Below are 27586 nucleotides of genomic sequence, written 5' to 3'. Positions count from 1 at the left end.
GTGTGTTGGCCACAAGTCCCTATGCAATGACCTTGCTATCAATGATGACCCGGCCATTGCGGTATGATGCCTTCTTCCTTCCTTCACGTGCTTTGAGCACCCTAGGCATGCATGCATATCTATGTTCTACTTGTATGGGTGTGAGGTCATCATCTATATAAATGGGGGGCCATGAGTTCTCATTGAATAACCATTTTTCTAATGAAACAAGTCCTTGCCTCTTCGAGAAATGGAGCCCTCTTGCTCATTAGGTCTTTTCGAGCTATCCAAATCTTGTTAAGGGGGGTGGCTCTTCTTCTTTGTTAGTTCTCTACCATCCAGGTCTAATGTGGAGTCTTTCTTCTCCGCTATGTCAGTGAATCTTATGAGTTGACGGGCATGTAATGTGTGTGTGTGTGTGTGTGTGTGTGTGTGTGTGTGTGTGAGAGAGAGAGAGAGAGAGAGAGAGAGAGAGAGAGAGAGAGAGAGAGAAGCTTCCGAGCAACCCACCCGCCCCTGTTTCACCTAGCCCTATGCTTACTGAAAAACCCTTCCATAAAACATTACTAAGGCAGCAGCAAGCTGCCCCAAACGAGCACAGTAAGAGAGAGAGAGAGAGAGAGAGAGAGAGAGAGAGAGAGAGAGATGGTTCAGGGGCTGATTGTATGATAAAAAATATGAGATTAACTTGCATAGACAAGTAGGCGAAAATGACCCTTCGCCTTGGCATACCTGGAGGCTTGCATATGGTAACGGTCTTGCTTCCTTTTGTCCTTTTCTTTTTTAAGAGTCACAAAGGACCAACTTAATCTTGAAGCTTGATCATGGCTGCAAATACTTCCTAAGCCAAGCTTCAAATCTTGACCATGCCAAAGAGACAGCAGCATCCTCGTGTCCACCAAAACCGCAATCAGCTTTCCGCTTCTTGCCCTCTGGAGAGCTATTCAGAAAAGCATGTCCCACACCCGGATACATATGCATCTCATAATTTACACCCGACACCTTTAGCTTTTCCTCGAGTTCCCGTGCTGCCTGGAGTCACAAGGAGATTGGTGAGTTGTTATGACCATACTAAAGGCACCACAAAAGCCTCACATGAGCCATTTTCAAGACGATAGAAAACTACTTAAAAAAACCAGTAATGAGTACAAAATTAACTCATTTGCCTCAAGCAAAACCAGTCAAACTGTAGCAATATTATGTAAAAACCGATCAAGTAAAACATTAACCGGTTTTCAGCCGGTTTTCCACATGGCCAGCTAGCTCATTTCGTTGTTGCCAAATCCTCAACGTGGACCTTTCCACAGCAAAATCCTTTACATGTAAAAGTCTTATCATGCAAGAAATAGGCAATCTGTCAGAGACCAAGAGCATAGAGCTTGGCAAAACGGTAGAGCAGACATAAGCAACAAAATCCTTCCTTCAAGCAGGCAATAGTTCATAGTCACCATCTTTCAAAACTTCTCATCCAGATCAGTCTCTTTTTATATCTATGTGTCTGACAGTCTTTGCATCTCTCTTAAGTCTTTATATGACTATTTCTCTGTCTAACACTCTATTTTGTCTGTCTCTCTTCTTATTTTTTGTTAGCTAAGGTTTTGGATCACTAGAATCTTGCAAGCAATGATTTTCTTCAAAGAAGAGCAAAGTAGAGAAAAGACAAGATTGCATGTCACATGTCTATGTGGACAAGCTGTAACTCCTATTTCTAGGGTTTAAGACAGCCCAGGAAGTGTTCCGGTAATCTTGTGAGCCTGTTCGCACAAGACCACAAGTTAAAAGGCTGAGGAGTACCTGTATGAGTAATGAGAGTAGTTGCGAAGAGGATGTTACCTGAAATGGGGACTGTGAGGCCTTCGGGCCACCAGGGCAAAGCTGGGAGGAGGAAGCTGCTGAAGGATGCCTCCAATATTTCTAGTCGCTGGAACCACAAAGTAAAGACATTGAATTCAGATATGGTATTGCATTAGAGGTGCACTTGAGATTGGGCAGTGGGAGGGTTGTTGATCCCTTGGGCAATGCTAAGATTACGCAGGAAGTATTCTATTACCAGTAGCCCATTTAACAAGAGGGTCCTGGACCCTGGAGAGCCATTCTTCTTGAGGAGGAGTGAAAAGCCTATCAGGCATCAAATCCCTATCTTGTGAGGGGACAATATAGGTAGTGAATATTCTACAAAGAGTGCAAGGCAATGAGCATAATCATTAGTTGAAGGGCAATATTTACAGTTAGGCGGGGTTCAAACTGGCACTTCCTTGTGACGAGGAAAGAAGGAGAGGGGTATTCGTGCTAATAGAAGAGTGCACTTGCCAAAGAGATGGGAGACCTCTTACACCTTGAACAGGACTACATCCTTGCTCTTTACGGCACTAAGCACGGGCCTGAGTTGAGCTTCTCCTGATCTCGGCAAGAGTTTAACCAACAGGCTGACCACGTCACGTGACACATCCAACCCTATGTGTCCGTGGACAAGCTACAGCACAACAAGGGTTCAGTCAGTCCAGTCAGTTTAGATTAGAAGTGATCTGGCACTTTTGTGAGTCTATTCGTAGACCATGCATGCCCAATCACTTAGTGTAAATGCATATCCTCCCGTTGCACGCAGCATGATCATAAGCATTCCCATCAGAATCCTTCAGAGGAATTTTCCAGTGCATTTAGCCTATTTTACCTATTTTTGACATTTTTCACTTATTATTTTTAAGTGACTTTTCTTGGAAAGTAGGTAGGGCAAATTGAGTAAGTTTGTATATAAGCAAACCTAACCTAGCACTAATTGGCAGAAGAGGCAACAGGAGCTCCAAGCTCAACAGGCAACTTCTCATGCAAGAACCCCTTGGTGGTTTCTCCTCCAAACAAGAAGGACTCAGTACCTAGCATTTTTCCCAAGCCTAGCGTTTCCAGATTTGCAACATTTAGCATGGCGATTTTCAGCAATGAAGACCTGCAATTTCAGCCCTAAAGGACCATCAGTTTCAGCCCTAAAAGACTGTCAGTTTCATCCATAAAGACCAGCAGAGAATCAACGTTTTCCATAGCATTGTCAGCCGCAGCAAAATTCAGCCATTAGCGTTTTGGGACAGCAGTAGAAGGACAGCAGATTTCAGCCATAGCATCGGTCTTGCCATCCCCATCGTTGACACCGACATAGCCTAGACTTGCATCAGTCACATGCATTCCCATTGTACCAGTTTGTGCAAATCAATAGTAGACCACTCTCGCCGACAAGGGTGGGGGCTTCGGAGGAGGGTTTTACAATGTCTCTGGTGTCGTATTTCTCTTCTCTCTCTATCTCTCAGTCTCATACACTCGCACGCTGTAACAAACGGGAGCGCATAACAATATAAAATATACTCGGATAAATAGAATTTATCACTTAATACTGAAGCCAAAGGATATAGAGAGAAATAAAAAGAGAGAGAGAGAGAGTGAGAAGATCGACACAATACTGGGGACCAGAAGATGGGCCGGTCCCCCCTCTTAAAGAGAATCCTTTATTAGGGAGAATCTTTTTACAAGCACAAGAACCGGAGAAAACCCCTCCGTTCTAAATCTCTGACTCAATGGTCGTTCCTTCCCGTAAGGGAAATCCGAGAGACGAGCTCTCAATCCTTTTTCCGTCTGTACTCGGAGTCAAGACTCAACAGACAATTTCCGAATTCCGTTCCTGGAATCCTCAAGCATAGGCCGAAGCCTTCTCGCTTCTCCTTCGCGATGAAGTACTTGCAAACACACACGCAAACATGCAACAACAATTCGTATGGCGAATCCACAATAGATACCTGTCGCTCTTGCGCGGGAAAAGCGACTTCCGTGCTTCGTAGTCTCGCGATCTCTTGCGTTAGCTGGCGGCAGAGTCTTCTCTTGCTGACGTTGATAACCCTTTTTCAGTGAGGGCATGTGGTGCTTTTATAGCTCCTTCACCACGGCACGAATAGCTGCTCGCGTAGAGATCGCAGCTGTTTTTTTTTTTTTTTTTTTTGCTGTTCTACCCGAAATAGGGAGAGAGAATTCGTTGGCTGGTTTTGTTGCTTTATTTTCAAAGTGGCTGCCCTCTTATTAAGTGCACGGCCGGCATATTTTAAAATTGGTCTAAACCTGCCCAAAAACTCAATAAAACCTTATAAGTTTAAAACAATGCTTTTCACAACACTTCCCAGGCATCCCTGGATGCAACCACATGCACAAATGCAATGCACACATAGATTCCTCGTGGGAAAGCGTCTGCTCTTCTCGGAAAACTCGTTAAAATTTTCCGCTTTTTAAGAAAAGCTTCTCACAACCCATCTTTATTCTTGTGCTTGCGTCTTTACGCGTATTCCTCTTTCTAGTTCGGATTTCCTCTCAACTATGGATATCCCCTTTCCGATGCACCCGTCACCCACCTTGTGACGCATCAAGAATACCCATCACCTAGTCCTTTCCTACCGAACTTACGGTACAATCCCCTTCACGATGCTCTATGTCACCCATCCTATGACGCATCAGAGATGTCCGTTCCCGGATGATCGAATACGTCTTCCCAATGCTCCCTGTCACCCATCCAATGTGACGCATCAGAAGTACCCGTTCTTAGTGGCCTTACAGATATTCCCGTTCACAGTGCTCCCGTCATTACTTTGAATGACGCACCAGGAATACTCTGTACTTGGATGTCTCCAGTGAGAAAAACCCTCTCACTTAAATTTCCAATAATTCATTTAGAATTATTTTTCCTGTTGTTCCAAGCGAGAAAACCCTCTCACTTATAAATCCAATAATTCATTTAGAATTATTTTTGTCAAATAAAGCCAATTTAGCAACATCCCTCTCTTATAAACAGTTGTCCTCAACTGTAGAGGTCCACCTGAACTACCAGAGAGAAACCGAAAAGATTCCAATTCTTGCTCAATGGTGAGTTGAGCTAGTCCTTTCTCAAAAGAGAACTTAAAAATTAAATTAAACAAAAATTCAAAAATTCAATACTTACCTTACCGGTTCATGTCCTTTCTCTAGTACCTCGAGGATATCCTTCACCATTCATTAAACTTATGAGCCATGTAAGAACTCGTCATTCGTGTCTTTCCAACAGATCGGAAATTTCCTCATACAAGAATCTGTTAACTCACTCTCAACCTCAAGAAGAATAATCCTCCTAGAAATCAATCTAGGTATTTGTCCTTGCGCATAATCCTGCGCTGTTAGTCTAGAGGATATTAAACCTCTTGTGTCCTCCCACATAAGGAATGCCCAAGTCATAGAGTGTTAATCTCGATGTCTTCCTTCACAAACAAAGTCTAGATCACCTGAAAGAAGGTTCTTGTTTCGGGCTATCGCTCAACGTAGGCGGACGGTTCCAATCCGAAGATTCCTTGTGCATGGCGGCACTTCCTTCCAATCTTTTCCGAAAATTTGTCCGAAAATTCAGTCTTGAATTGAATCCAAGTCTTGTTGTAAGTTCCTTGCAGAGCTTTGGTATACCACCAAGTACTTGCAATTCCCTTTGAGGTGTTTGGTCACATGCCTCACCTTCGACGCTTCTCAAAAATTGCCGTTTGCAAAGGCAACTTCATACTGTCGAATGAAAGCGGTAGATTTCGGAACATCTTCCCTTCCGTCAAAAGTATCAAACTTGACCAGAGGGTTCTGAGGTCTAAAGACCTTCTTCATATCCTTCCTGGAATGACGGGATTTCTTGGCTATGGTTATGGATTGATGTTCATGGATATTTTCTGGATTCTGAAGGATCTCGAGCATTCCGCTCCTTGGATTCTCTAGGTTCTTGAGCATCATGCTCTTGGAGCCTTCTCAGAGAATCCCAAGTTTTGTGTCGACTTCTTGCAGAGAGAAAAAAAAAATTCCAACTCTGCGAGCTTTTTCCTGCAGGACTTAGGTTTCCGCCTGCTTACTTCTCTCTTGGCTTGTCATCACTTCTTCCCGTATCTTCCCAGAGTCGTCCTCCTTTACAAAAAAAGAGAGGAAACGGGAGCGCATAAAAATATAAAATATACTCGGATAAATAGAATTTATCACTTAATACTGAAGCCAAAGGATATAAAGAGAAATAAATAGAGAGAGAGAGAGTGAGAAGATCGACACAGTACTCGGGACCAGAAGATTGGTTGGTCCCCCCTCTTAAAGAGAATCCTTTATTAGGAAGAATCTTTTTACAAGCACAAGAACCGGAGAAAACCACTCCGTTCTAAATCTCTGACTCGATGGTCGTTCCTTCTCGTAAGGGAAATCCGAGAGACGAGCTCTCAATCCTCTTTCTGTCTGTACTCGGAGTCGAGACTCCACAAACAATTTCCGAATTCCGTTCCCGGAATTCCCAAGCGTAGGCCGAAGCCTTCTCGCTTCTCCTTCGCGATGAAGTACCTGCAAACACACACGCAAACATGCGACAACAATTCGTATGACGAATCCACAATAGATACATGTCGCTCTTGCGTGGAAAAAGCGACTTCCGTGCTTTGTAGTCTTGCGATCTCTTGCGTTATCTGGCGGCAGAGTCTTCTCTTGTTGAGGTTGATAACCCTTTTTCAGTGAGGGCATATGGTGCTTTTATAGCTCCTTCACCACGGCATGAATAGCTACTTGCATAGAGATCGCAGCCGTTTTTTTTTTTTTTTCTGTTCTACCCGAAATAGGGAGAGAGAATTCGCTGGCTAGTTTTGTTGCTTTATTTTCTAAGTGGCTGCCCACTTATTAAGTGCACGGTCGGCATATTTTAAAATTGGTCTAAACCTGCCCAAAAACTCAATAAAACCTTATAAGTTTAAAACAATGCTTTTCACAACACTTCCCAGGCGTCCCTGGATGCAACCACATGCACAAATGCAATGCAGACATAGATTCCTCGCGGGAAAGCATTTGCTCTTCCTGGAAAACTCGTTAAAATTTTCCGCTTTTTAAGAAAAGCTTCTCACAACCCATCTTTATTCTTGTGCTTGCGTCTTTACGCATATTCCTCTTTCCAGTTCGGATTTCCTCTCGACTATGGATATCCCCTTTCCGATGCACCCGTCACCCACCTTGTGACGCATCAAGAATACCCACCACCTAGTCCTTTCCTACCGAACTTACGGTACAATTCCCTTCATGATGCTCTATGTCACCCATCCTATGACGCATCAGAGATGTCCGTTCCCAGATGATCGGATACTACTTCCCGATGTGACGCATCAGAAGTACCCGTTCTTAGTGGCCTTACAGATATTCCCGTTCACAGTGCTCCCGTCATTACTTTGAATGACACACCATGAATACTCTGTACTCGGATGTCTCCAGTGAGAAAAACCCTCTCACTTAAAATTCCAATAATTCATTTAGAATTATTTTTCCTATTGTTCCAAGCGAGAAAACCCTCTCACTTATAAATCCAATAATTCATTTAGAATTATTTTTTGTCAAATAAAGCCAATTTAGCAACACATGCACAGTGTCCATTCATTTTGTTTGTGATCATAGCACTCTCTCATTAAAGACGGAAGGCTCTCCCTTCCATAAGAACAAAAGGAACCTGGAGCACAGTTCGGAGCACTCATCTTGAGCAAAGTTCAAACATTCATTCCACTGCACCTTACATTGGTATCAGAGCTTTGGCAATGTTCTATATCACTCAAGGAAAGAACCACAAGAATCACAAGAATTTTTTTGCTTGTTGCGGTCGCACGAACCCAAGATCGCTTGAGCGTGTCGATTCCTAATCGTGTTTTTGAAGAGTGACAGGAATCCCAAGAAAGAAGGGCTTGTCCAGCTTCCCCTTGTGCCTCTTTTCACTCACTGAGAGCAGACCATGCACTTAGCGGCCGGCCAATCGATGTGAGGTGGGAAAAAGCAACCTTGGTGTGAGCGCAAGGCCGCCAAGGGGTGCGCCCGCGGAAAAGAGCAGAACTCGGGTGAAGAGAATATCCTTCTCAAACACAGATTGCAAGCAAAAGAAAACCTCAAGAACCCAAGAACCCAAGACCCTCAAGAACCCAAGTTCCTCGTGAACTTAAGGTGAACTTAAGAACCAAAGATCATAGTGCATGTTCATCACCCGAAGCGGAATGGATACTTCGCATACAGGTGATGAACATGAGAGAGGCAAAGAATTTTCCCCACCAGGAAAGGATTGCATAACTCCTATGGAGGCTTTCGACAAGATGGTGATGGACATGAAGTTAGAACGCGAAGCAAGGTACGCAGAAAGAAAAGCAGAAATGGATCGCAGACACGCAAAAAGCAAAGCAGAAGAGAATCAGAAAGAAAGGCAGCCAAAGCAAGACAAGAACAGAGCGACCGACACATGCAAGAGTTCTTGCGACTCTTTTCTCAAGTTCAGGCACAGATGCAAGAGATTCAGGAGACGGAGACTCTCTCAGTCTCTTCTTCTCCAAAGCATGACACACAAGATTTGAATGACATTGATTTGCATGATGATTTGGATGATAATGATGAGCATATGATGATTTGCATGATCAAGATGTGATTTCTCACAAGCATGATGAGTTGCATGAAGATGATGTGATTGTTCACAAGGATGATGTGTTAGTAGATGCTTTTTCTAGCGAAGCTAACCTCGTTGCAGATTCGATCAATCACGAAGGATCAATCTTGGTTCTCGAGCCTATGGCCAAAGAACCCTCACAGGAAGTATTATGTGTTCGCATGATTCATACGCACACATTGTTCGAGTGTTTCATTCGTGATCGTTTCCTGTATTTTAGTCGGCGTCTTTATGTGATCCCTTTTACTAGGCATGACATATTGTACGTTGAGCATGTTTCACTCATGAATGAGCACGAATGTATGTGGATTTTTCATGAAAAGCTGAAAAGTATGCATTCAAGAAAGTCACATTCCATGTCTCTTCCTTGGTACGACACAGTCGTAGAAAGAGCACATGAAAGTATGAGCACCAAGCATGGGCATTTCCGTTGTGAATTGCCACAGTTGATTGCTTTAGATCAAAAGAGAAAAATTCGATCTCATTGTTTGCGTGTGTGTGGTGAACAGCTTGGCACTCTGTCTCTTTGTTCATCTACATTGCTTGCACAGTTTTTGAGGAAGACAAGAATCTTTCCAATCACTTTACATAGAATAGGTATGTACATGGTTTTGTGTTGGAAATACAGGAATTTTCAGCCATGGAGAATCTTGAAGGAGAAAGAAGCATGACTAAAGACGAAGTTGAAGCATCGAAGGAGCCACAGAAGACTGTCGCTTTCGGCGCGGCCCAAAGAAGCAAGCTTTGCAGACCTTTATGAAGTTCAAGTACCACACGACCCACACATCAGAGTGGGCCGGCGAAGAGTCCCTTCCAGGATTCCGGATGCTATTGGAGATCTCCCTCGACGCCATACAGTTCGGTACCAGTACCTCACTTTAAAAAGGAGGGGATGTCACATGACACATCCAACCCTGTGTCCGTGGACAAGCTACATCACAACAAGGGTTCAGTCAGTCCAGTCACTCTAGATTAGAAGTGATCTGGCACTTTTGTGAGTCTATTCGTAGACCGTGCATGCCCAGTCACTTGGTGTAGATGCATATCCTCTGGTTGCACACAGCATGATCATGAGCATTCCCATCAAAATCCTCTAGGGAAATTTTCCAATGCATTTAGCCTATTTTACCTATTTTTGACATTTTTCACTTATTATTTTTAAGTGACTTTTGTTGGAAAGTAGGTAGGGCAAATTGAGCAAGTTTGTATATAAGCAAACCTAAACTAGCACTAATTGGCAGAAGAGGCTGCAGGAGCTCCAAGCTCAACAGGCAACTTCTCAAGCAAGAACCCCTTGGTGGTTTCTCCTCCAAGCAAGAAGGACTCAGTACCTAGCGTTTTTCCCAAGCCTAGCGTTTCCAGATTTGCAGCATTTAGCATGGCGATTTTCAGCAATGAAGACTGCAGTTTCAGCCCTAAAAGACCATCACTTTCAGCCCTAAAAGACCATCAGATTCAGCCATAAAGACCAGCAGAGAATCAGCGTTTTCCATAGCATTTTCAGCTGCAGCAGAATTCAGACATTAGCGTTTTGGGACAGCAGTAGAAGGACAGCAAATTTCAGCCATAGCGTCGGTCTCGCCATCCCCATCGTCGACTCCGACATAGCCTAGACTTGCATCAGTCACATGCATTCCCATTGTACCAGTTTGTTCGATCACTAGTAGACCACTCTCGCCGACGAGAGTGGGGCCTTCGGAGGAGGGTTTTACGTCGTCTCTGGTGTCGTATTTCTCTTCTCTCTATCTCTCAGTCTCATACACTTGCACGCACAGTGTCCATTCATTTTGTTTGTGATCATAGCACTCTCTCATTAAAGACGGAAGGCTCTCCCTTCCATAAGAACAAAAGGAACCTTGAGCACAGTTCGGAGCACTCATCTTGAGCAAAGTTCAAACATTCATTCCGCTGCACCTTACAGACCACGTTGTCGCTTTCTATCCTTGGCCGTCGAGGTGTGAATGAGTGCAAGGCGGAGAACGTGGACAATCTAAATGCACCCTTACTAGTGGTCAGATCAAGGTTCTCAAACAACTGTGACTTGCATTGCCCAATCCCCAGATTACAAGCAGTCCTGACCACACACGGCCGCCTTAAACTCATGCTAATTTAATTTTTGAATTTATGATGTTGAGCGATGACTCAAAAATTCGCCTTTAAAAGAGAGCGTTGCACTTCAGATAGGATGCATACCCCTTTGATTGCACAGGAATATCTACCAGTGTGCTAGATGTAGGCACTAGGGAGTGTTCGCACTTAGGACTTTAGCTTTAGATCTTGCCTAGGTAGTTTTAAAGCATGTGAAACACCTCTTATCAGTAAGTTATAATTATTGGTAAGTGACATCTATTAGAAGCCGGGGCTTTTTCTCCTGCTCCACCTCCCTTGCCATACCTACATAAGCAGCCCTGGGTTGAACACATCAGTCAGTACCCCATGCATGGGCAGCCAGAGCCCTAGTACCAGAAGCGCCTCAGCCTAGCGTTTTCATCATCATCATCGCCATTAGATCAGTTGGCGTTTGCAAATTTCAGCCTATGCTCCCATATCCATCTGCGTTTTTAGCATCTACCATCAGCACCCCTTGCATTTCTGGAGCAGATCAGCCTCTTGCAGATTTTCGGTCTCAGTAGCCTTCAGCGTTAGTAATTTCAGCCTCATCAGCATAGCGTTTTCAGATTTCGGCATTAGTCTCTCAGTACCATCAAGTAACTCGCATTCAGTGCATAATGCCATGAGCATCCCAACATCTAGAACCATTGTATCAGCATTTGAGCAATCTAAAGCAAATACCACTCTAGCAACAGAGTGGGGGGCCCCTTGGAGGGGGTTTGGGACCTTTGGGACCCCATTTGATGTTAGTCTTACCTTCATTCACAGTTCTATTCTCTCTTCTCTCTCTCTATTCCTTGCACATCTCTCATTAAGTAAAAGGAACATTGTGTACGTCATAAGCTATCACCATCAACACTTCCGCTGAACCTAACATTGCACCCCCAACAATTTGACTGGTGTCAAGACTCTCCCGGATCAACATTGAAAATGAAAATTGTGTTCACAATTAAATCATAATACACCGTTTCTTCAAAGTAGTTGCAGAAGCACCTCATCATTGAATACCCAACAAAATACCAGTTTGATAAATATAGGAGCGTAAAGTTTGATTGCTTACTTTCTTATCAGAGAAGCCGGCAATGTTGTCAAGCTCGCCAAAATGAGCCTGAACTGGAATTTTCAACTTGGATACATCAGCCAATTCAGGAGGTGGAGTACCATAAAAGGCCACCGCTGCATCCAATCCAGGAACTAGCACACCACTTGCTAGTGAAAGCGCTCCACCCATGCAGAACCCTGTAACTCCAACCTTACAAAACACCATTTTTACTTACAGGAAACCAAATTGCAAGGCCAAAAGAAATTACCAAACAGACAGAAACATGGACATTCAGACTCATACACGCCCATGCACAGAGAGATGAGTCCACAAATGGCTCAAATTCCCTTAGAAGAAATTGTAAGGTATAAACGCTTGGCAGTCATCCATCAGCTCCATCATGCATAACACGAACACAGAATAGTTAAGCATTCCCCCCTCACATCATCAACTCCAACATGCAGAATATTAACAATATAGTTGGACATCCCCATTCACCTCATCAGCGCAAATGCAGTTGAGAGACAACATGCAGAAGATTCATGTGAGATGTAAATTAAGAGACTCCTTTTTTTGCGCTGTTCACCTTATTCACCATTGACAAAGAACAACTCGTTGCACCTGGATGGATCCACTAGTCCAGGTTCATGCAGACTCATGAGCCTGGACTAGTGGTGAACACACCGAGGCATGATGATGCATATCACCCCATATTGACACCATGACCAGATGAGTTGGAGGACCAAAATAAAAGAGAAACAGGCACCTTAGAAGAACCATTTTGCTTCAGCCAATTTACAGAATCAGCTACATCCTTCACAGCTCCGGACCAGTCAAGACCGTCCATTAAATGTTGTGCCTCAGCTGCATCCAAGCCTACTTTCCCACGATACAAGCTGCAAAATTATTCTACAAAAACTTCACTAGGAAGAACAAAGCTTGGCAAGCATTTAGAAAGCAATACGAGCATACTCAGGTATAAGAGTGCGAAACCCCTTGCTAGCAATCAAGGCAGCATGATTCTTCACCTCGTAGTCTACCCCCCACCACTCCTGTAGCACAATCACACCTGGAGCAGCAGGTTCCCCTAATACATATGCATCAAATGACTGCATACAAGCAACAGCTTGAAGTTAAAACTGCAGCAAAAACAGGAAAAAAAATGAAATGGCATACTTAAAACTGCTATTGGATTATCCAAGCAGTTATGCCCAGGAGAAGAGTCAACCAGAGAGACTGATTTATTAAATAGATTTGCTATTGATAAAGTACTGCTCATGAGTCATCACATACATTACACAAGTTGCAACACCCTTGGCCTGGCTGTATCCTCCTCTGCTTGCATCCTCATATTTGAATACTCTGTACCCTTTGCTTCATATCTGCCTTTCCCTAATGGTCTCCAAAGTGCTAAGTTGTCTCAATTCCATCACAACCACTATTTTTTCATGTGCTGTGAGACTGTGCCTCCAAGGTGATGAGAAAAGGGTGTAAATTATCCCAAAGGTAATTAATTCATAGTTACCCGGAACGCGGAACGGGAACGGCGACGGGATCCCCGCGGAACGGGGGAACGGCTAGGGGTCCGGAACGGGAACGACGCGGAACGGGAGGTTAAAAAACACCCAAATAGTGCATTTTTTAGCTCCTTGTGTTTAAATACAAGGAGTATTAGAGTGCTTTGACTCTAATACTCACAAAAAACTCGTTTTGAAGACCATTCAACCTTGCTATTACTAGATGAAGATGAGAGAGAGAGAGAGCTTGAGAGAGTGAGAGGGAGTGACTCGAGAGAGAGTGAGGGAGAGGGAGAGGGAGAGATTTGAGAGAGTGGGAGGGAGAGGAAGAGAGCTTGAAGGCTTGAAGCCTTGAGCCTTGAGAGAGTGAGTCTTGAGAGGTAGAGATCTTGAGAGTGTGAGAGGGAGAGAGCTTGACCCTTGAGGATTAGCTTGTGGAGAGAAAGGGGGAGGGGGGTGCATTTTATGAGTCCTTGAGGCCTTGCACACTTCAAAAAGAAGCCCAAACATTTACTTCAATTTTTCCAATTTTTGCCAAATTGTTTGTAGCCGTTGGCCGTTCCAGGGGCATTCCGGAACATTCCGGGGGCGTTCCGGAACGTTCTGGAACGGCCATTCCGGTTTGCACTGGCCACCTGGAACGTCAGACGTTCCGGGACGTTTCGGAACGTTCGGGAAGGGAACTGCCCCCCGGAACGCCGGAACGGGGGCTAGGGGGCGTTCCCCGGTAACTCTGAATTAATTAAGTGGGTGGTAGGGATAAAGAAGAACTCTATCTTCATAAGGTCTAAAAAGTCCAAACTTAAAAATTAAAAGAGGGGCTAAAACACTTTTGCACAAACACAAAATCAAGACCCACATGTAAGTTGCAGTGGAAGTGAATGTTGATAGTGCTCAGGATGAGTGCTCCGAACTGTGCTCAAGGGTTCCTTTTTACTTACGGAAGGGAGAGCCTTCCGTTCTTCTTAGAGAGAGAGTACAAGTGCAATGATCACAATCAAAGTGAATGCTGCTGTGAATGACAGTGCTGAGAATGAGAGAGAGAGAGAGAGAGAGAGAGAGAGAGAGAGAAAAGAATACAACACCAAACGGTTCTCAAACCACCCTCCAAGGGCCCCCCTCTCTATGGCAAGAGAGGTCTATGCTATAGACTGCACAAATCCGGTACAATGGTCTAGATGCTGTGAACTTGATGATGACGATGTCGACAACGACAATGGAGACTATGACAATGACGAAGATGGTGCCGTCATCAAGTCCGGGATCTACGACGATGGCGATGAAGGTATCGTCGTCAAGATGGAGAATGCGATGACAATGACGATGTCGACAACGACAATGGTGTCGATGACGACGATCTGGTACTAGTTGGGGAATTTGGCGAGGATCTGCAACCACAGGATGCGGGTTCTCGCGAGGATTAGGCTGGAGACTTATAAATCCCCCCCACCCCTTTCAGTCACAAGGCCAATAGCTCTCAAGCTCTCTCTCCCTTGAGGCTTGCTCTCAAGCTATACCCTCGGGTCTCAAGCTCTCAAGCTCTCTCCCTTGGGCTTGCTCTCAAGGCTTCAACGGAGTCAAGCCTCTCTCTCAACTTTCAAGCCCTCTCTCTCTCTCTCTCTCTCTCTCTCTCTCTCTCTCTCTCTCTCTCTCTCTCTCTCTCTCTCTCAATTTTCAAACCCTCTTCTTCTCCAATTATCCATGGCCTCTTCTTCTCGTTCAACCCCCTCCGTTCAAGCTAGCAATACTCAAAAGGCGAAGGAATGGTCGTGGTGGGATGAAGTGACCTTGGAGGGCACCTTGTCGGCGGCAGGAGGTTCTCGTGCATGGGCATGCAAGTTATGCTCTTACACACTGAAAGGAGGGCATGACAAAGTGAGGGTACACTTTCTTCGAGTGCCGGGACATGAGGTGAAATTTTGCACCAACGTAAGCGTCGAGAAGAGGAAGGAGCTTGAGGAAAAGGATCGGCAATTCACTCATAAATCCAAGCCCGCACGCAAAGGTATCGACCCAAAGACCCTCATTTTCCCTTCTTCTTCTCTACCCGGTATTAATCTTCTCTCTCATTTCTTCCATTATCGTCGTTTCCGCCTTTTTGATACTAACCTCTTCTATGTGTGATCGAAATAGGTCGGAGTATTGGAAAGTTATGGTGTAACGGATAGGAGAGTATGGCACCGGCTATGTGCCACTATCTTCAGAGGCTCTCTGAACCACTTTGCTCGATGGAGAGAAGACGATCCTGGAGCAAGCAACACTCAATATTCAACGGCTTTGGGCAAAACATGGCGTTTCCCTCATTGCTGACGGATGGAGCGATACAAGGAAGAGATCTATTCATGGCCTCGTCGCAATACTCGAGTGAAGAGATGTACTTTATGCACTCTCATGATGCCACCGAGAGTGGCAAGTCCGCTGATTTCCTCTCTGCAAAGTGGACAGCAGCCATAGAAACGATCGGTGAGCAACACGTTGTGACCTTTGTCACAGATGGGGAGGCATCAAACAGGACAGCAACAGCTATTGTAGAGGGCCACTATCCGTGTAACAAACTGCTGACGTGTCAAAGCCTAAAGAATGGAGCCAACTTACAGATGCCGACCGAGGGGCCTAAACCCTAAGAAGCAGTAGAAGAAGTGTCACAGAGTGAGGACGTGGTAACCCTAATTGCTGAAACCCTAATTCTGGAAACCCTAACCCTAAAACCTGCAAACCCTAATTTCTGCCAGAAACCCTAACTGCTGAAACCCTAATTCTGGAAACCCTAACCCTAAACCTGCAAACCCTAATTTCTGCCAAAAACCCTAACTGCTGAAACCCTAATTCTGGAAACCCTAACCCTAAAACCTGCAAACCCTAATTTCTGCCAGAAACCCTAACCCTAACCCTAAGGCAACAGACAAATTCCGAAAATTGCGCTGACATGATGACGTGGCAAGCTGTACGGATTTCCGTAAATTGCGCTGGCAGCTTTTGGCATTGCTTTTTGGACCAGAAGCTTTTGAGTTTGAAAGTTTTTCATGTAAACTGCTTTTTGGACCAGAAGCTTTTGAGTTTGAAAGCTTTTCATGTAAATTGCTTTTCAGGCCAAGGGCCTTTAAATATGAGGCTAGGGCTCATTCTCTGGCATGCTTCAGTACGAAGGTGCAGAGTTTGGAGTACCGGCTTGTACTGTGTTGATGCAATATAAAGAAATACCGAAAGGGGCGCCAAGGTTTGGGGCCAATACTCTCTGGGGTGGAATTCCGCCACTCCATGTCGCGTGTCGTCTCTCTCTCCATTTCAGTTCAGTTGTTATTTGAAGTGCTTAAAGTTGTTCAGTTTGTTCTTTTCTATTGGCACGTGGTGCCCGCATTTGTGACAATCCGCATGTGATAATGTGCTTTTGCATGGCACACTGCTTGAACAGCTTGAACAACCTTCTAAAGACATCGGCAAGCTAGACTGGATTGCTCCAGTCATTGCTGTTGCAGTGAAGATTGTTACTTTCATTAGCAACCACAACTTGGTTCGGGGGAAAGGGCCATGCTTGAAAATCGAGGCAAGTTGGAGGTGCAATCGATGGCAACAATGCTCTCTCTCTCTCTCTCTCTCTCTCTCTCTCTCTCTCTCTCTCTCTCTCTCGCGCGCGTTGAACTAGCCACCCTCCTCATGACTGGCCACAAGGGCCCGTCATGGGCCTCTCAGCCCTAGCCTCATCTGTGTTCCAATGGCGACCTTAGACAATTGCCTATAGCAACGACCTTACTTAATGTCTCGTTACGAAATAGTCAGTCTCGTCATCTGATGTTCAACATCACTGAGAAGGGGCTCCGCCAAAGCGAGCCTCTCTCCCTTCGCATCTCTCTCTCTCTCTCTCTCTCTCTCTCTCTCTCTCTATATATATATATATATATATATATATATATATATATATATATATATCAAAGGACATTCTCTAAGCAAAGAACCAAGTAACCAATGGTGACACAATGAGGTGGAAAAAAGGTGTTCAAAATTTATAAAAGAAGTATCTGATCTCAATGTCAAGTTTATCATCCGCTGAGCTGGACAGATTAGGGGGATGTACTTCAACAATTGCCCCAATAGTGCCTCTCTTGGCCATTCATAAAAGCAATATATGGGGCGTCTTATTGGGTCATGGGCTTGTCTTGAGCCTTGAAGGCACAAATTATGGCCACTCTTGCCTCTCAAGATTGGTTATCTCATTTCAGCTACTAGGTCTGGAGCACCCATTGGCGCTTTTCACCTCCTACTCCCATTCTCGTCTTGTAATAGCCTTCTCTTCTTCTTGAATCGTTGTTCCCACTATGTGGTTTCTCTATTTCTCTTTGCTTCTCTCTCTCTCTCTCTCTCTCTCTCTCTCTCTCTCTCTCTCTCTCTCTCTCTCTCTCTCTCTCATTTCATTTGATTTCTGCACTCTGCTCAAAAAATTCCATCCTAAAAAAAAGGCTCCACATAGAGGTCCTGATGCAAATCCCTTTTTGCATTTGCTACGTGCCTTAGGAACCCAAGTAGCTTAACTCCAAAGACCTTTTGAGGCAATCTCTTGACGATAGGGCGGGTAAGACTAAGTTGCTAGGGGGGGGTGCGTTCGTGCACTCAGTTTGCATGAAGAAGAGCATGCTGGTAAACAACTCAATGTGCAAACACCCGAGGAATGGCAGATGCAAATGAAGACTCGAGAGACATTCCGAGGCAAAGCTATACATACAAAGCTTGCAGGGGGAGTGTACCTGGTCGCCGCGTTTGATGTGGACTCTGTCGAAGGCGGAGGAGGAGGAGGAGGTGACCATGGACCTGAGCGTGGCAGGACCGACACGCAGCCGGAAGGGCTCTGCTACGCGACCCAGAACTCTCATGACCGTCTTTACTCTTCGTCACCAGTGTCACTTCAAAATATAGCTGACTGCCCAACGCGACGTTAGAACTCCTGGAGGGGCCTCACTACTAAAGAACTAGAGTGATTCGTTAGCTATATGTTCCATCGAATTGCGATCTAATAAAATATTGGAAATTGAGAGAGAGAGAGAGAGAGTGTTCATGAAAGATTTTTTAACCTGATAGTGTTTGAGATATCGATCGTTGTGGTTCAATGATGTACTTCCACAAAAATTGGTTACTGATCATAATGCTTCAGAGGGATACCTCGCGAAAAACCACAAGGATTGTTAAGAGTTTTGTCAAGCTCAATGTTCATGATCATAGAAGATGTCAATGTTATTGTTTGTTGTTCCATTTTTATGGTTCAAAAAAAAAAAAAAAACATGCAAGTCTCCTTGCATGGGGGAGTTTGCACAATCTTCCCCAATTTTTATAATACGAGGGAACGTGTCATTCCCACGACAGCGTGCAATTTTCAATGCGTTCATTAACTACGTTCTCAGTGTCAAAAATCAAAAAATGATAACGCTTACTCACCACACGATTGAATGTCTATCGCCAATGGACTTCCTTGTATCAACGATGTTGGGCATCTGCTGTACTTAGCCCGCTAATCCGCTACAAGAGACGACACCCCAGGGAGGATACCCTTCAAGAAGTTTTTGTGCTATTGTGAGGACACCACATTTTGTATACATATCGATCAAACGACCACCAAGCATGAAATTCAACTCCCAACAAACGTTGACTAGCGATCATATTGTAAATTCTAATATCTATGGCTACGTACGTGATTGCATCTGCGGACTCGCATGCCTTCTAGATTCATATGTAGGCGTAGTTGATTGTATCTAGATAGAGACCCTTCCTGCGATCTTGTGGCGGCGTTCCGCACAAGAAGCTCCTCGAGCGCTTTTCGTGCGTTCTGAAGAGCACCATATGTGACGTACACAGAGTCTTAGGCAAAGCCAAGCACAACTTCTTTCCTGTATCGCTCATTGGCCTTGCTCTTGTTGCGCACATCCCATAGTGAGTGCATTCAAGGAGTCCACACTGCAGATAGAAAGATAAAAATAGCCTAGAGCTTTCCGCGCTTGCTCCTTCGGTGCGTATCCCGCTATCAATGCATTGAAAGAGACGCCATTCCCATCATCTAATGCATTTGACATACAACATTTCGGGCAAAATGGTCATGAAGAACATGCCCATGTCATATTGCATCTTTGAAATTAATTTCAGAGCTACCTCACCTACCCTTGCTTGACATGGCTGGATATAAAAGCACTCCAAGAGACTTCGGTTGGTGAGAAACCGTCACTTTTCTAAAGCGTAACACACGTGTCATACTTATCGACCAAGATTGTGCCAAGCGCGGCATCTTATTTCAACAACCTCTGAACAACAATAAAAAGCAGATTTTTTGTGGCCGTATCAGCCTCTTGCATAGAGACACATGCCTTCAATGTGGACACATAGGTGATACCATATGGAGAGAGGCCCACATCTACATCTTGTGTACAGACATATGCCTTCAAGATGCACGCATATGTGATTGCATCTGGAAAGAGGCCCTCACTTCAGATCCGCTAGAAACAGCCGAGAGCTTTATGTTCGTGCTCCTGTTGCGCGTATCTTGCAATCAATGCACTCCAAGAGATGGTATCAGGGATATGAAGCTCCTCAGGCACGTTTTGTGCTTTCTGAAGTGCATCACATTCAGCATACATATCGACCAAGGCATTTCCAAGCACGAGACTTTTTTGCAACAGCCCTTAACTAACAATAGCATAGCGAATTTTAAAGCCCATATCGGCATCTTGCATACAACCACATGCCTTCCAAATGCACGCATGTGTGATTGCATCTGGAGAGAGGCCCCCGCTTTGCATCCGTTGAAAACAGCCGAGAGCTTTCTGTCCCTGCTCTTGTTGTGCGTATCCTACAGTCAATGTACTCAAAGAGACGCCATTCCGGACATGAAGCTCCTTAGGCATGTTTTGTGCTATCTGAAGTGCACCACATTTAGCATACGTATCGACCAAGGCATTGCCAACCACGACAATGTCTTGCAACAGCCCTTGACTAACAATATGAGCATGAATTTTCAACCCCATATCAACAGCCCACAGCTTCCGGTGCGGCCCATGTCATAATGTTCCAAGAGACAACATCCCGCACCACATTTGGCATACATATCGACCAAGGCATTGCCAAGCACGACAATTTTTTGCAACAGCCACTATTAAAGAGAATTTTCAAGCCCATATCGACATCTTGCATACAGCCACATGCCTTCAAGGTGCATGCGTGTGTGATTGCATTTGGAGAGAGGCCCCCGCTTTGCATCCACTGAAAACAACCGAGAGCTTTCTGGCCCTGCTCCTGTTGCATGTATCCCGCAATTAATGCACTTTAAGAGACGGCATTCAGGAGAGAGACCCTACATGCGATTGCATATGTTGTCCCACATGCCTTCTACATGCTTGCATAGGCGTAGGTGATTGCATCTGGAGAGACCCTGCCTGACATTGAGACAGGAAGCTCCTCAGGCACGTTTTGTGAGGCCCTCTCTTTGCATCCAACAGCCTCTGACTAACAATATAATTGTGAATTTTTGTGCCAATACAAGCTTGTGTAGAGCTACATGGCTTCATGCATGCATACATGATTCCATCTGGAGAGAGGCCCTTACTTCGCATATGCTAAAAACAAAATAGAGCTTTTTGGCCCTGCCCTTGTGGAGCAAATCATGCAATCAACGCATTCCAAGAGTCCACACTCACGACATGAAGCTCCTCGAGCACTTGTGTAGAACCACATACCGTGAAGACAAAAGTATAGGGGACTGAATTTGGAGAGATATCCTTGCTTTGCATCCGCTAAAAACAACCTAGAGATTTCTTGCCCTGCTCTTGTTGCGCACATCCGCAATCAGTGCATTCCAAGGTGCAACATTCTGGACAGAAAACTTCTCTAACACTTTTTGTGCTCTCTCAAGCACACCACATTTGGCATACATATCGACCAAGACAGTCCCAAGCATGGCATCTTCTTTAAATAGCCATGTTCTTGTTGTGTACATCCCATAATCAATGCATTTTAAGAGGCAACAATCCAGACATGCCTTCATTCATGCATACATGATTGCATTTGGAGAGAGGCCCTCGCTTCGGATCTACCAAAAACAGAATAGAGCTTGTTGGCCTGCCCTTGTGGAGCAAATCATTCGATCAACGCATTCCAAGAGTCCACACTCAGGACATGAAGCTCCTCGAACACTTGCGTAGAGCCACATGCCTTGACTAAATATACTTGCTTTGCATCTGCTAAAAACAGCCTAGAGATTTCTTGTGCCCTGGTCTTGTTGCAGACATCCCGCAATCAGCGCATTCAAGGGGCGACAGTCCGGACAGAAAATTGCTCTAGCACTTTTTGTGCTCTCTCAAGCACACCACATTTGGCATACATATCGACCAAGACAGTCCCAAGCATGGCATCTTCTTTCAACAGCCATATTCTTGTTGGGCACATCCCGTAATCAATGCATTTCAAGAGTCAACATTCTGGACATGCCTTCATGCATGCATACATGATTGCATCTAGAGAGAGGCCCTCGCTTTGCATCTGCTAAAAACAAAATAGAGCTTGTTGGGCCTGCCCTTGTGGAGCAAATCATCCGATCAGCACATTCCAAGAGTCCACACTCGAGCACTTTTTATGCTTTCTCAAGAACACCACATTTGACATACATATCGACCAAGACAATCCCAAGCATGACATCTTCTTTCAACAACCCTGTTCTTGCTTTGCACATCCTGCAATCAATGAATTTCAGGAGGCAACATTCCAAACAAATGCATGTCTAGGTGATTTGCATCTAGAGAGAGGCCCTCGCTTCGCATCCGCTGAAAACAGATGACATTCCGAACAGAGGGAGCTTTTGATGGCGTAGCTTTACATATCGGCCAAGATAGTCCCAAGCATGACATCTTCTTTCAACAACCCTGTTCTTGCTTTGCACGTCCTGCAATCAATGCATCTCGGGAGGCGACATTCCGAACAGATGCATGTCTATGTGATTTGCATCTAGAGAGAGGCCCTCGCTTCGCATCCACTGAAAACAGATGAGATTCCGAACAGAGGGAGCATTTGACGGCGTAGCTTTTTTTAGAGCTTTTCAACGCTGGGGTTTTGACGGTGTAGTTTTTTTTAGAGGGTTTCAGCGCTGGAGCCACGTGGACTAATGACAGGCCAGGGATTGCGAATTGCCCACTACGCTAACGAAGTAACAAGGGGTCTTGAATGAAGATTTTCCGTCATGAGGCACAAAAGCAAAGATGAGCGACATCGTTAGTTGAGCTACACGAGTAGTCTTTAGTGAGGGTTGGATTTTGAGGCATCTCTGGATCATTCGATAAAGCTTGCGGATTAGTGCCACATGGCAAACTAATGATAATAAACTTTTTTGGCATGCCCAAAGAGCTAAGGCCATAGTGATGTGTTCCCTTTTTCGTAGTGAAAAATGTCACATGTATTTTAAAAATAAAAGTAAGAAATAAAAAATAGTCTATCTGTTTTTGAGTGGTGCTTGAGAGGATAGTTCATTGGGTTGGGTGTCTTTTGAGTGGTTCTAGAGATGAAGGGTTAGGTGTCTGGTTAAGACTAGTTGTTGCAAGCTAGAGGGCTTAAATGGGGTTGGTGAGACACCATATAATGAGTGGAACGCTTTCATTCTTCTCTCTTTTGGAGTGGAGACTCCTTGAGCTCCGTGGAGGAAGCTCTCATTGCCTATGGAATAATAAACCCTAGAAAGCCATTGTGTTGGGGAGTGGGTAGCGTGTAGGTTGTGTGGTTCAAGCCGCCGGTCTATGGCGTTTCTTGGACCTGTTTTGGTGTTGTGCGTGGCCTGCCTCTGCGTGGTCTTGTGTTGCTCTGCTTTGTCGTCCTGCTCACCGGCTTGTGGCGGTTCTGGGCCGCACTTGTGCTCTGCTGTCCTGCTTCCGTCATGTATTTGTTGAAGGATGGGTAGCGTGTCTGCTTTGTCGTCCTGCTTGCCGGCTTGTGGCAGTTCTGCGTCGCGCTTGTGCTCTGTTGTCCTGCTTCCGCCATGTATTTGTTGAAGGATGGGTAGCGTGTAGGTGTGTGGTTCCACTCGCCGGTCTATGGCGTTGCTGGACCTGATTCGATGCCCTGCTTCTGCGCGGTCTTGTGTTGCTCTGCTTTGTCATCCTGCTCGCCGATCTTTGGCGGATCTGGGCCGTGCTTGTGCTCTGCTATTCTTCTCTGTGGGTACCATGTTGGGGTTTCTGTGGTGCCTCCTGTTCATGGTTCATTGGTCCATGGTGGATTTAGGTCGTGCCTTGGTGTTGTGCTGCTCTGTACCTCAGGGTTGTGCTGCTCTGTTTGGTCGTCCCCTTTGCCGATCTGTAGCGGATCTTGAAGAGTCATCTGGTTTGTTGCTCTCGTCCTCGGTGTTGTCCTACTGCGTTGAGCTTGGTTGTGCCTTAGTGCCGTGCTGCTTTGTACATCGGGGTTGTGTTGCTTTATTTAGTCGTCCCCTTCGCTGATCTGTAGCGGATCTTGGACGCCCATCTATTGTACTGCTCATGTCCTCGGTGTTGTCCTCCTACATTGTCGTCCTCTTCGTCGATCTGTGGTGGATTGGGCCATCTCCATTGTTGTGCAGCTCTCCTGCGGTGATGTATTGCTCTGCTCTCTCGTCCCGCCTGCCGGTCTATGGCGGTTTGGCCTGCTCTGCGGAATTTGTCTTGCTTTGTGTCCATTTTGCAGTCGGCGTCTCTACCTTTAACCTATTTGGTATGCATTGAAGAGTCTTTTTTTTTAATCTTTTTTTTTTTGTTGTGCTTCTCATCCTTGATTATTTTTGCAGGTGGTACGCAGCCATTGATGGAATCGGGATGTAGTTTTACTAGCTATTTTGTATGCGGAGTTCTCCTTGATTTATTTTCTCAGGCTGAATACTATGAAGCTACTAGGCTTAACTGTTATGGTGTGGATGGGGTTTATTAATATGTAATGATTCTGAAGTTTGATTATGTCTCCAAGCTTATCTATTTTGTTAATAAGTTTTGTGCTTTAATCTACTATAAAAAGTTTATTTTGCTTATTGCGTCAAGCTGTGCTAAATTTAAGGCGGTTAGTTCCACATCCTATGATGCAACCTTGGTCCATGATTTAGTCATATTGATGGATTATTTGGATTGGCTGAGCATGTGGTTTAAGTTTGAACAAGCCATATTGGAAATTTATGACTCCGTGGCTCTTTTCTTTAATGTAAGAAAGAAAAAGAAAAATGATTTACCTTTGAATGTTATATGAAATGCTCTCATGATTCATTGTTTATATTGTAAATATTGGTAGGGCTCGGTGTGCACAGAATTTCATTCTGAGGTCATCTCGGTCACCGTTCGGCTTCGATAAAGTTCTGCACATGCCATTTTCGACTACGTGGTCTCAGCGGGTGCATATCCGACTCTGCAAATTTGGGGTTTTCGGCCTACGACTGCAGGTGCTGAGGATATCGACACTCCCAGAGTGTTGATTTGTGGCTGTCTACACATCGAAGGATGGCTCACAGTTCTTGGAGTCGTGTCACATACAACACGGGCGCATCTACACAGACTGTAGGCGACATCCACTAGTTCATCAGGTAGCTTGTGTTTGCTGCTTGATATTCCAGATTTCATCCTGACATTGCAGGTACTTCCACATGGGATGTATTGTTAGAGATGATGTATGTTTGTTGAGGGTTTGCTGGCTGTGAGTCACGCAGCAAACAACCGCCGCAGCGGTTACAGCATACAGTGGGAAATTTGTGGATGTATGACTTTGTGGGAAGTCTATGTACTGTCAGATTTACTGCAGCCTTTGTTGAGGGTCGAGTGAGGTTTTATTGAGATGCGGGATTGTCTAATGTTGAGATCCTTTCGGTGATACAGGTCTTGGAGCGATCCCTCGAGCACCCTTAGATAGGGAGCTAGGATGTATTGACTGTGAGTTAGATAGTTGGGATTGCATCTTTGCGTTACTGCCGTTGAGGCATTGTCGCAGTCTATGCTTACAAGACAGTGACAGGACAATCAGAGACAGTACAGGTGCAGGACAGGTTTACCCACAGCTTACAGTGTTAGAGAGACAGTGGTTTTTTGAGCTGTTTTTTGGTCTGTTTTTAGTACACCAGAGCCATTTTACAAAGGAGACTCTGCCAAAATTTCAGCAAAATCTGAAGCTTTCTTGGTTCATTTGACAGGTTGATATTTGTTCAGAGGTCAGTTTACAGGGGAAACTCTGTCGAATTTTTCCCAGGAAAGTAAACTACTGTGAAGCGTAGCTATGGCTGGATCATAGGACACTGCTCTTTACAATATCAAGAAGCTGGATGGAACCAATTTCCCATTGTGGAAGAAGCATATTTGGCACGTGTTGGTACAAAAGAAGCAGATAAAACCTATAAAGCTCAAGGGGATAAAACCAGAAGATATGGACGAAGATGAATGGAGCGAAATGGATGAATTGGCACTTTCTACCATTATGCTGACTTTGGCAGAAAGCGTTTACTTCAATGTAGCAGACGAGATGTCGGCTTATCAAGCATGGTTAAAGCTGAGTGATCTTTATGAGAAGCAGAGTGCAGCTTCACAGGTATACTGGCTTAAGAAGCTTGTTGACTTGAAGATGAAAGAAGGGACACCTATGTCCAATCATTTGAATGAATTCAACACAATCTATAGTCAGTTGTCAGCTCAAGGTGTCAAGTTTGATGAACCTGTTAGAGATAGGTTCCTGTTGATCACATTGCCGGAAAGTTGGGACACTTTTCGCACAGCTTTGAGTAATTCTGCACCTCCAGATGGTTTGAACATATCCATGTCATAAATGTATACAAGTCACCCAAGACACCAATAAAGACACTTCTTTTAGAACTCCAGCACTTGATACAAGAAAATGTTAAAAAAAACTTGAGCATTATATTAGGAGACTTCAACATCGATATCGACACCACAAACACCCAGTACCAACATTTGGAATCTTTACTTTATTTGGAGAACTATCGACAACAAATTAAAGAGACAACAACCATCTATAATTCAATGCTAGACCATAGTTGGGTGAGAATCCAACAACCTCACTACATTTGTGGCACAAGATTTTGCTTTTGGTCAGATCATTCAATCACATATATACTACTTCCAAAATAAATAGACTAAAGATCATTAGAGGGGACACCTCCCCTCCCTTCCCACTTCCCCCTCCTTCCCCCCCCCCCCCACCAACCCATCAAAGCAAAGAAAATCTACATTCATCCCCTTAACTACCTCCCTCGATGTGTATCAACTCATTCCACCATGTGTATCAAACACAAATTTTGTAACCTACTACCATTTTGTCAACATAGTTTTTTTCCCCGCTCGACCTCGAATCTGAGCATGAGTATATAACAATTACTTCATCTCTAAAATGTTTGTCTTCAGTTTAGTTTTGATAAAAGGAATTGGGCATTTTGATTTTGTCGCTTTTTCAAATAGAGAGCTTCACAACTACAAATTTGGCCATGCCAAACCAGCTGCTACTAGATTCAATGGATTGCCACCTGCCTCTCTTTCTTGGTTAATTTTTGCTTTCCATTTCCTATGGCAGGCCTCGTGATTTTGTCACTTTTTTTCCTCTTGTTTTATTATTTCTTTGAGGCCCTTGTGAGAGGGTGTTGACATTTGTGTACCTCTCTCTTTAAAGAGGGCATTGAGTATTGTGTGAATCATTGTGAAACATTATTTTTTATGCTTTTGAAGTCTAATTAGTACATTGTTACATTTTGTTCCAAAAAAACTTAATATTCTAATATGATACCACATGTTTTAAAATACTAGTGCCACTTTCTATTCTTGGCCTCTAAAGGTCTTAGTATCCAAGGGACCAAGGTCGTTCAACTTCTCTTGTTTGACAAGTGTCCTGTGGAGCTTAAAAGTCTTATGAATGAATAGAAAGAGATCCTAAGCTTTAATGCTACTAGTATGTGACCCGCGTGTTGCTGCGGCCAAAAAAAGCATGAAAAGTGGATAATAGTTTGTGAGACATACAATTTGTACATTGTAATTCATTAGGAAAGGATGGAATTTCATAGAATCTGAACTACTTTATGCAATTTTTAAAGGCTCTTTAATGTGTCTACCGCAAGGAGGACGATTAAGCAAGGACTCAACAGCTCAGTTTGAGCATTGATACAATAGGCCATGCAAATAAACCAGAAGGCGATGCATGGAGGGTCTCTCCTTCCTCATATTTTCTCAAGCTCCATTATAAAGAGTATAGATAATGGACTATTGAATAATAGCAAAAAACTATTGTGTTCTAGAGTGCTTGAGAAAAACTTTGGTTTAGTGTAACCCCGCTTATAAATTTTCTCAACTATATCTAATGCACCTTGGAGACCCCTGCAACGTGACATAAGGAAAGGGCTTTGGGCGGGCGGGGGGGGGGAGGAGTTGGAGACCAAGGCAAAGAAAGAAAGAGAACGGATTGGGCACCAAGAAAAGGATCTCTCTCTCTCTCCACCAA

General features: G+C 44.4%; 1 protein-coding gene and 1 pseudogene across 1 annotated transcript; one reads left to right on the top strand and one right to left on the bottom strand.

The window, feature by feature from the left end:
• Window positions 1-623: 623 nt before the first annotated feature.
• LOC147426749 (alpha/beta-Hydrolases superfamily protein) lies at window positions 624-18049 on the bottom strand. Its single transcript, XM_086498719.1, has 5 exons — window positions 17863-18049; window positions 12579-12715; window positions 12373-12502; window positions 11625-11816; window positions 624-1011 (listed from the first exon to the last, which is right to left on the bottom strand). The coding sequence occupies exons 1-5, from the start codon at window positions 17986-17988 to the stop codon at window positions 802-804; spliced, it is 795 nt and encodes a 264-aa protein (XP_086354845.1). The 5' UTR covers window positions 17989-18049; the 3' UTR covers window positions 624-801.
• A 5255-nt stretch (window positions 18050-23304) lies between these two features.
• Window positions 23305-24047, top strand: LOC147426748 (uncharacterized; annotated as a pseudogene).
• The last annotated feature ends 3539 nt before the right edge of the window (window positions 24048-27586 follow it).

Source organism: Adiantum capillus-veneris, chromosome 24 (genome assembly GCF_014529385.1).
Source record: "Adiantum capillus-veneris isolate H3 chromosome 24, ASM1452938v2, whole genome shotgun sequence".
Classification (NCBI taxonomy): domain Eukaryota; kingdom Viridiplantae; phylum Streptophyta; class Polypodiopsida; order Polypodiales; family Pteridaceae; genus Adiantum; species Adiantum capillus-veneris.
This window is presented reverse-complemented; position numbering and strand designations above follow the sequence as displayed.

Excerpts from the sequence above, each read along its gene's own strand:
- LOC147426749 (XM_086498719.1), bottom strand. The coding sequence starts at position 17,988 with ATGAGAGTTCTGGGTCGCGTAGCAGAGCCCTTCCGGCTGCGTGTCGGT. Across the intron at positions 12,716-17,862 it reads ACATCAAACGCGGCGACCAG|TCATTTGATGCATATGTATT; the intron begins GTACACTCCCCC and ends GCTTGTATGCAG. Across the intron at positions 1,012-11,624 it reads CCGGCTTCTCTGATAAGAAA|GCAGCACGGGAACTCGAGGA; the intron begins GTAAGCAATCAA and ends TTGTGACTCCAG.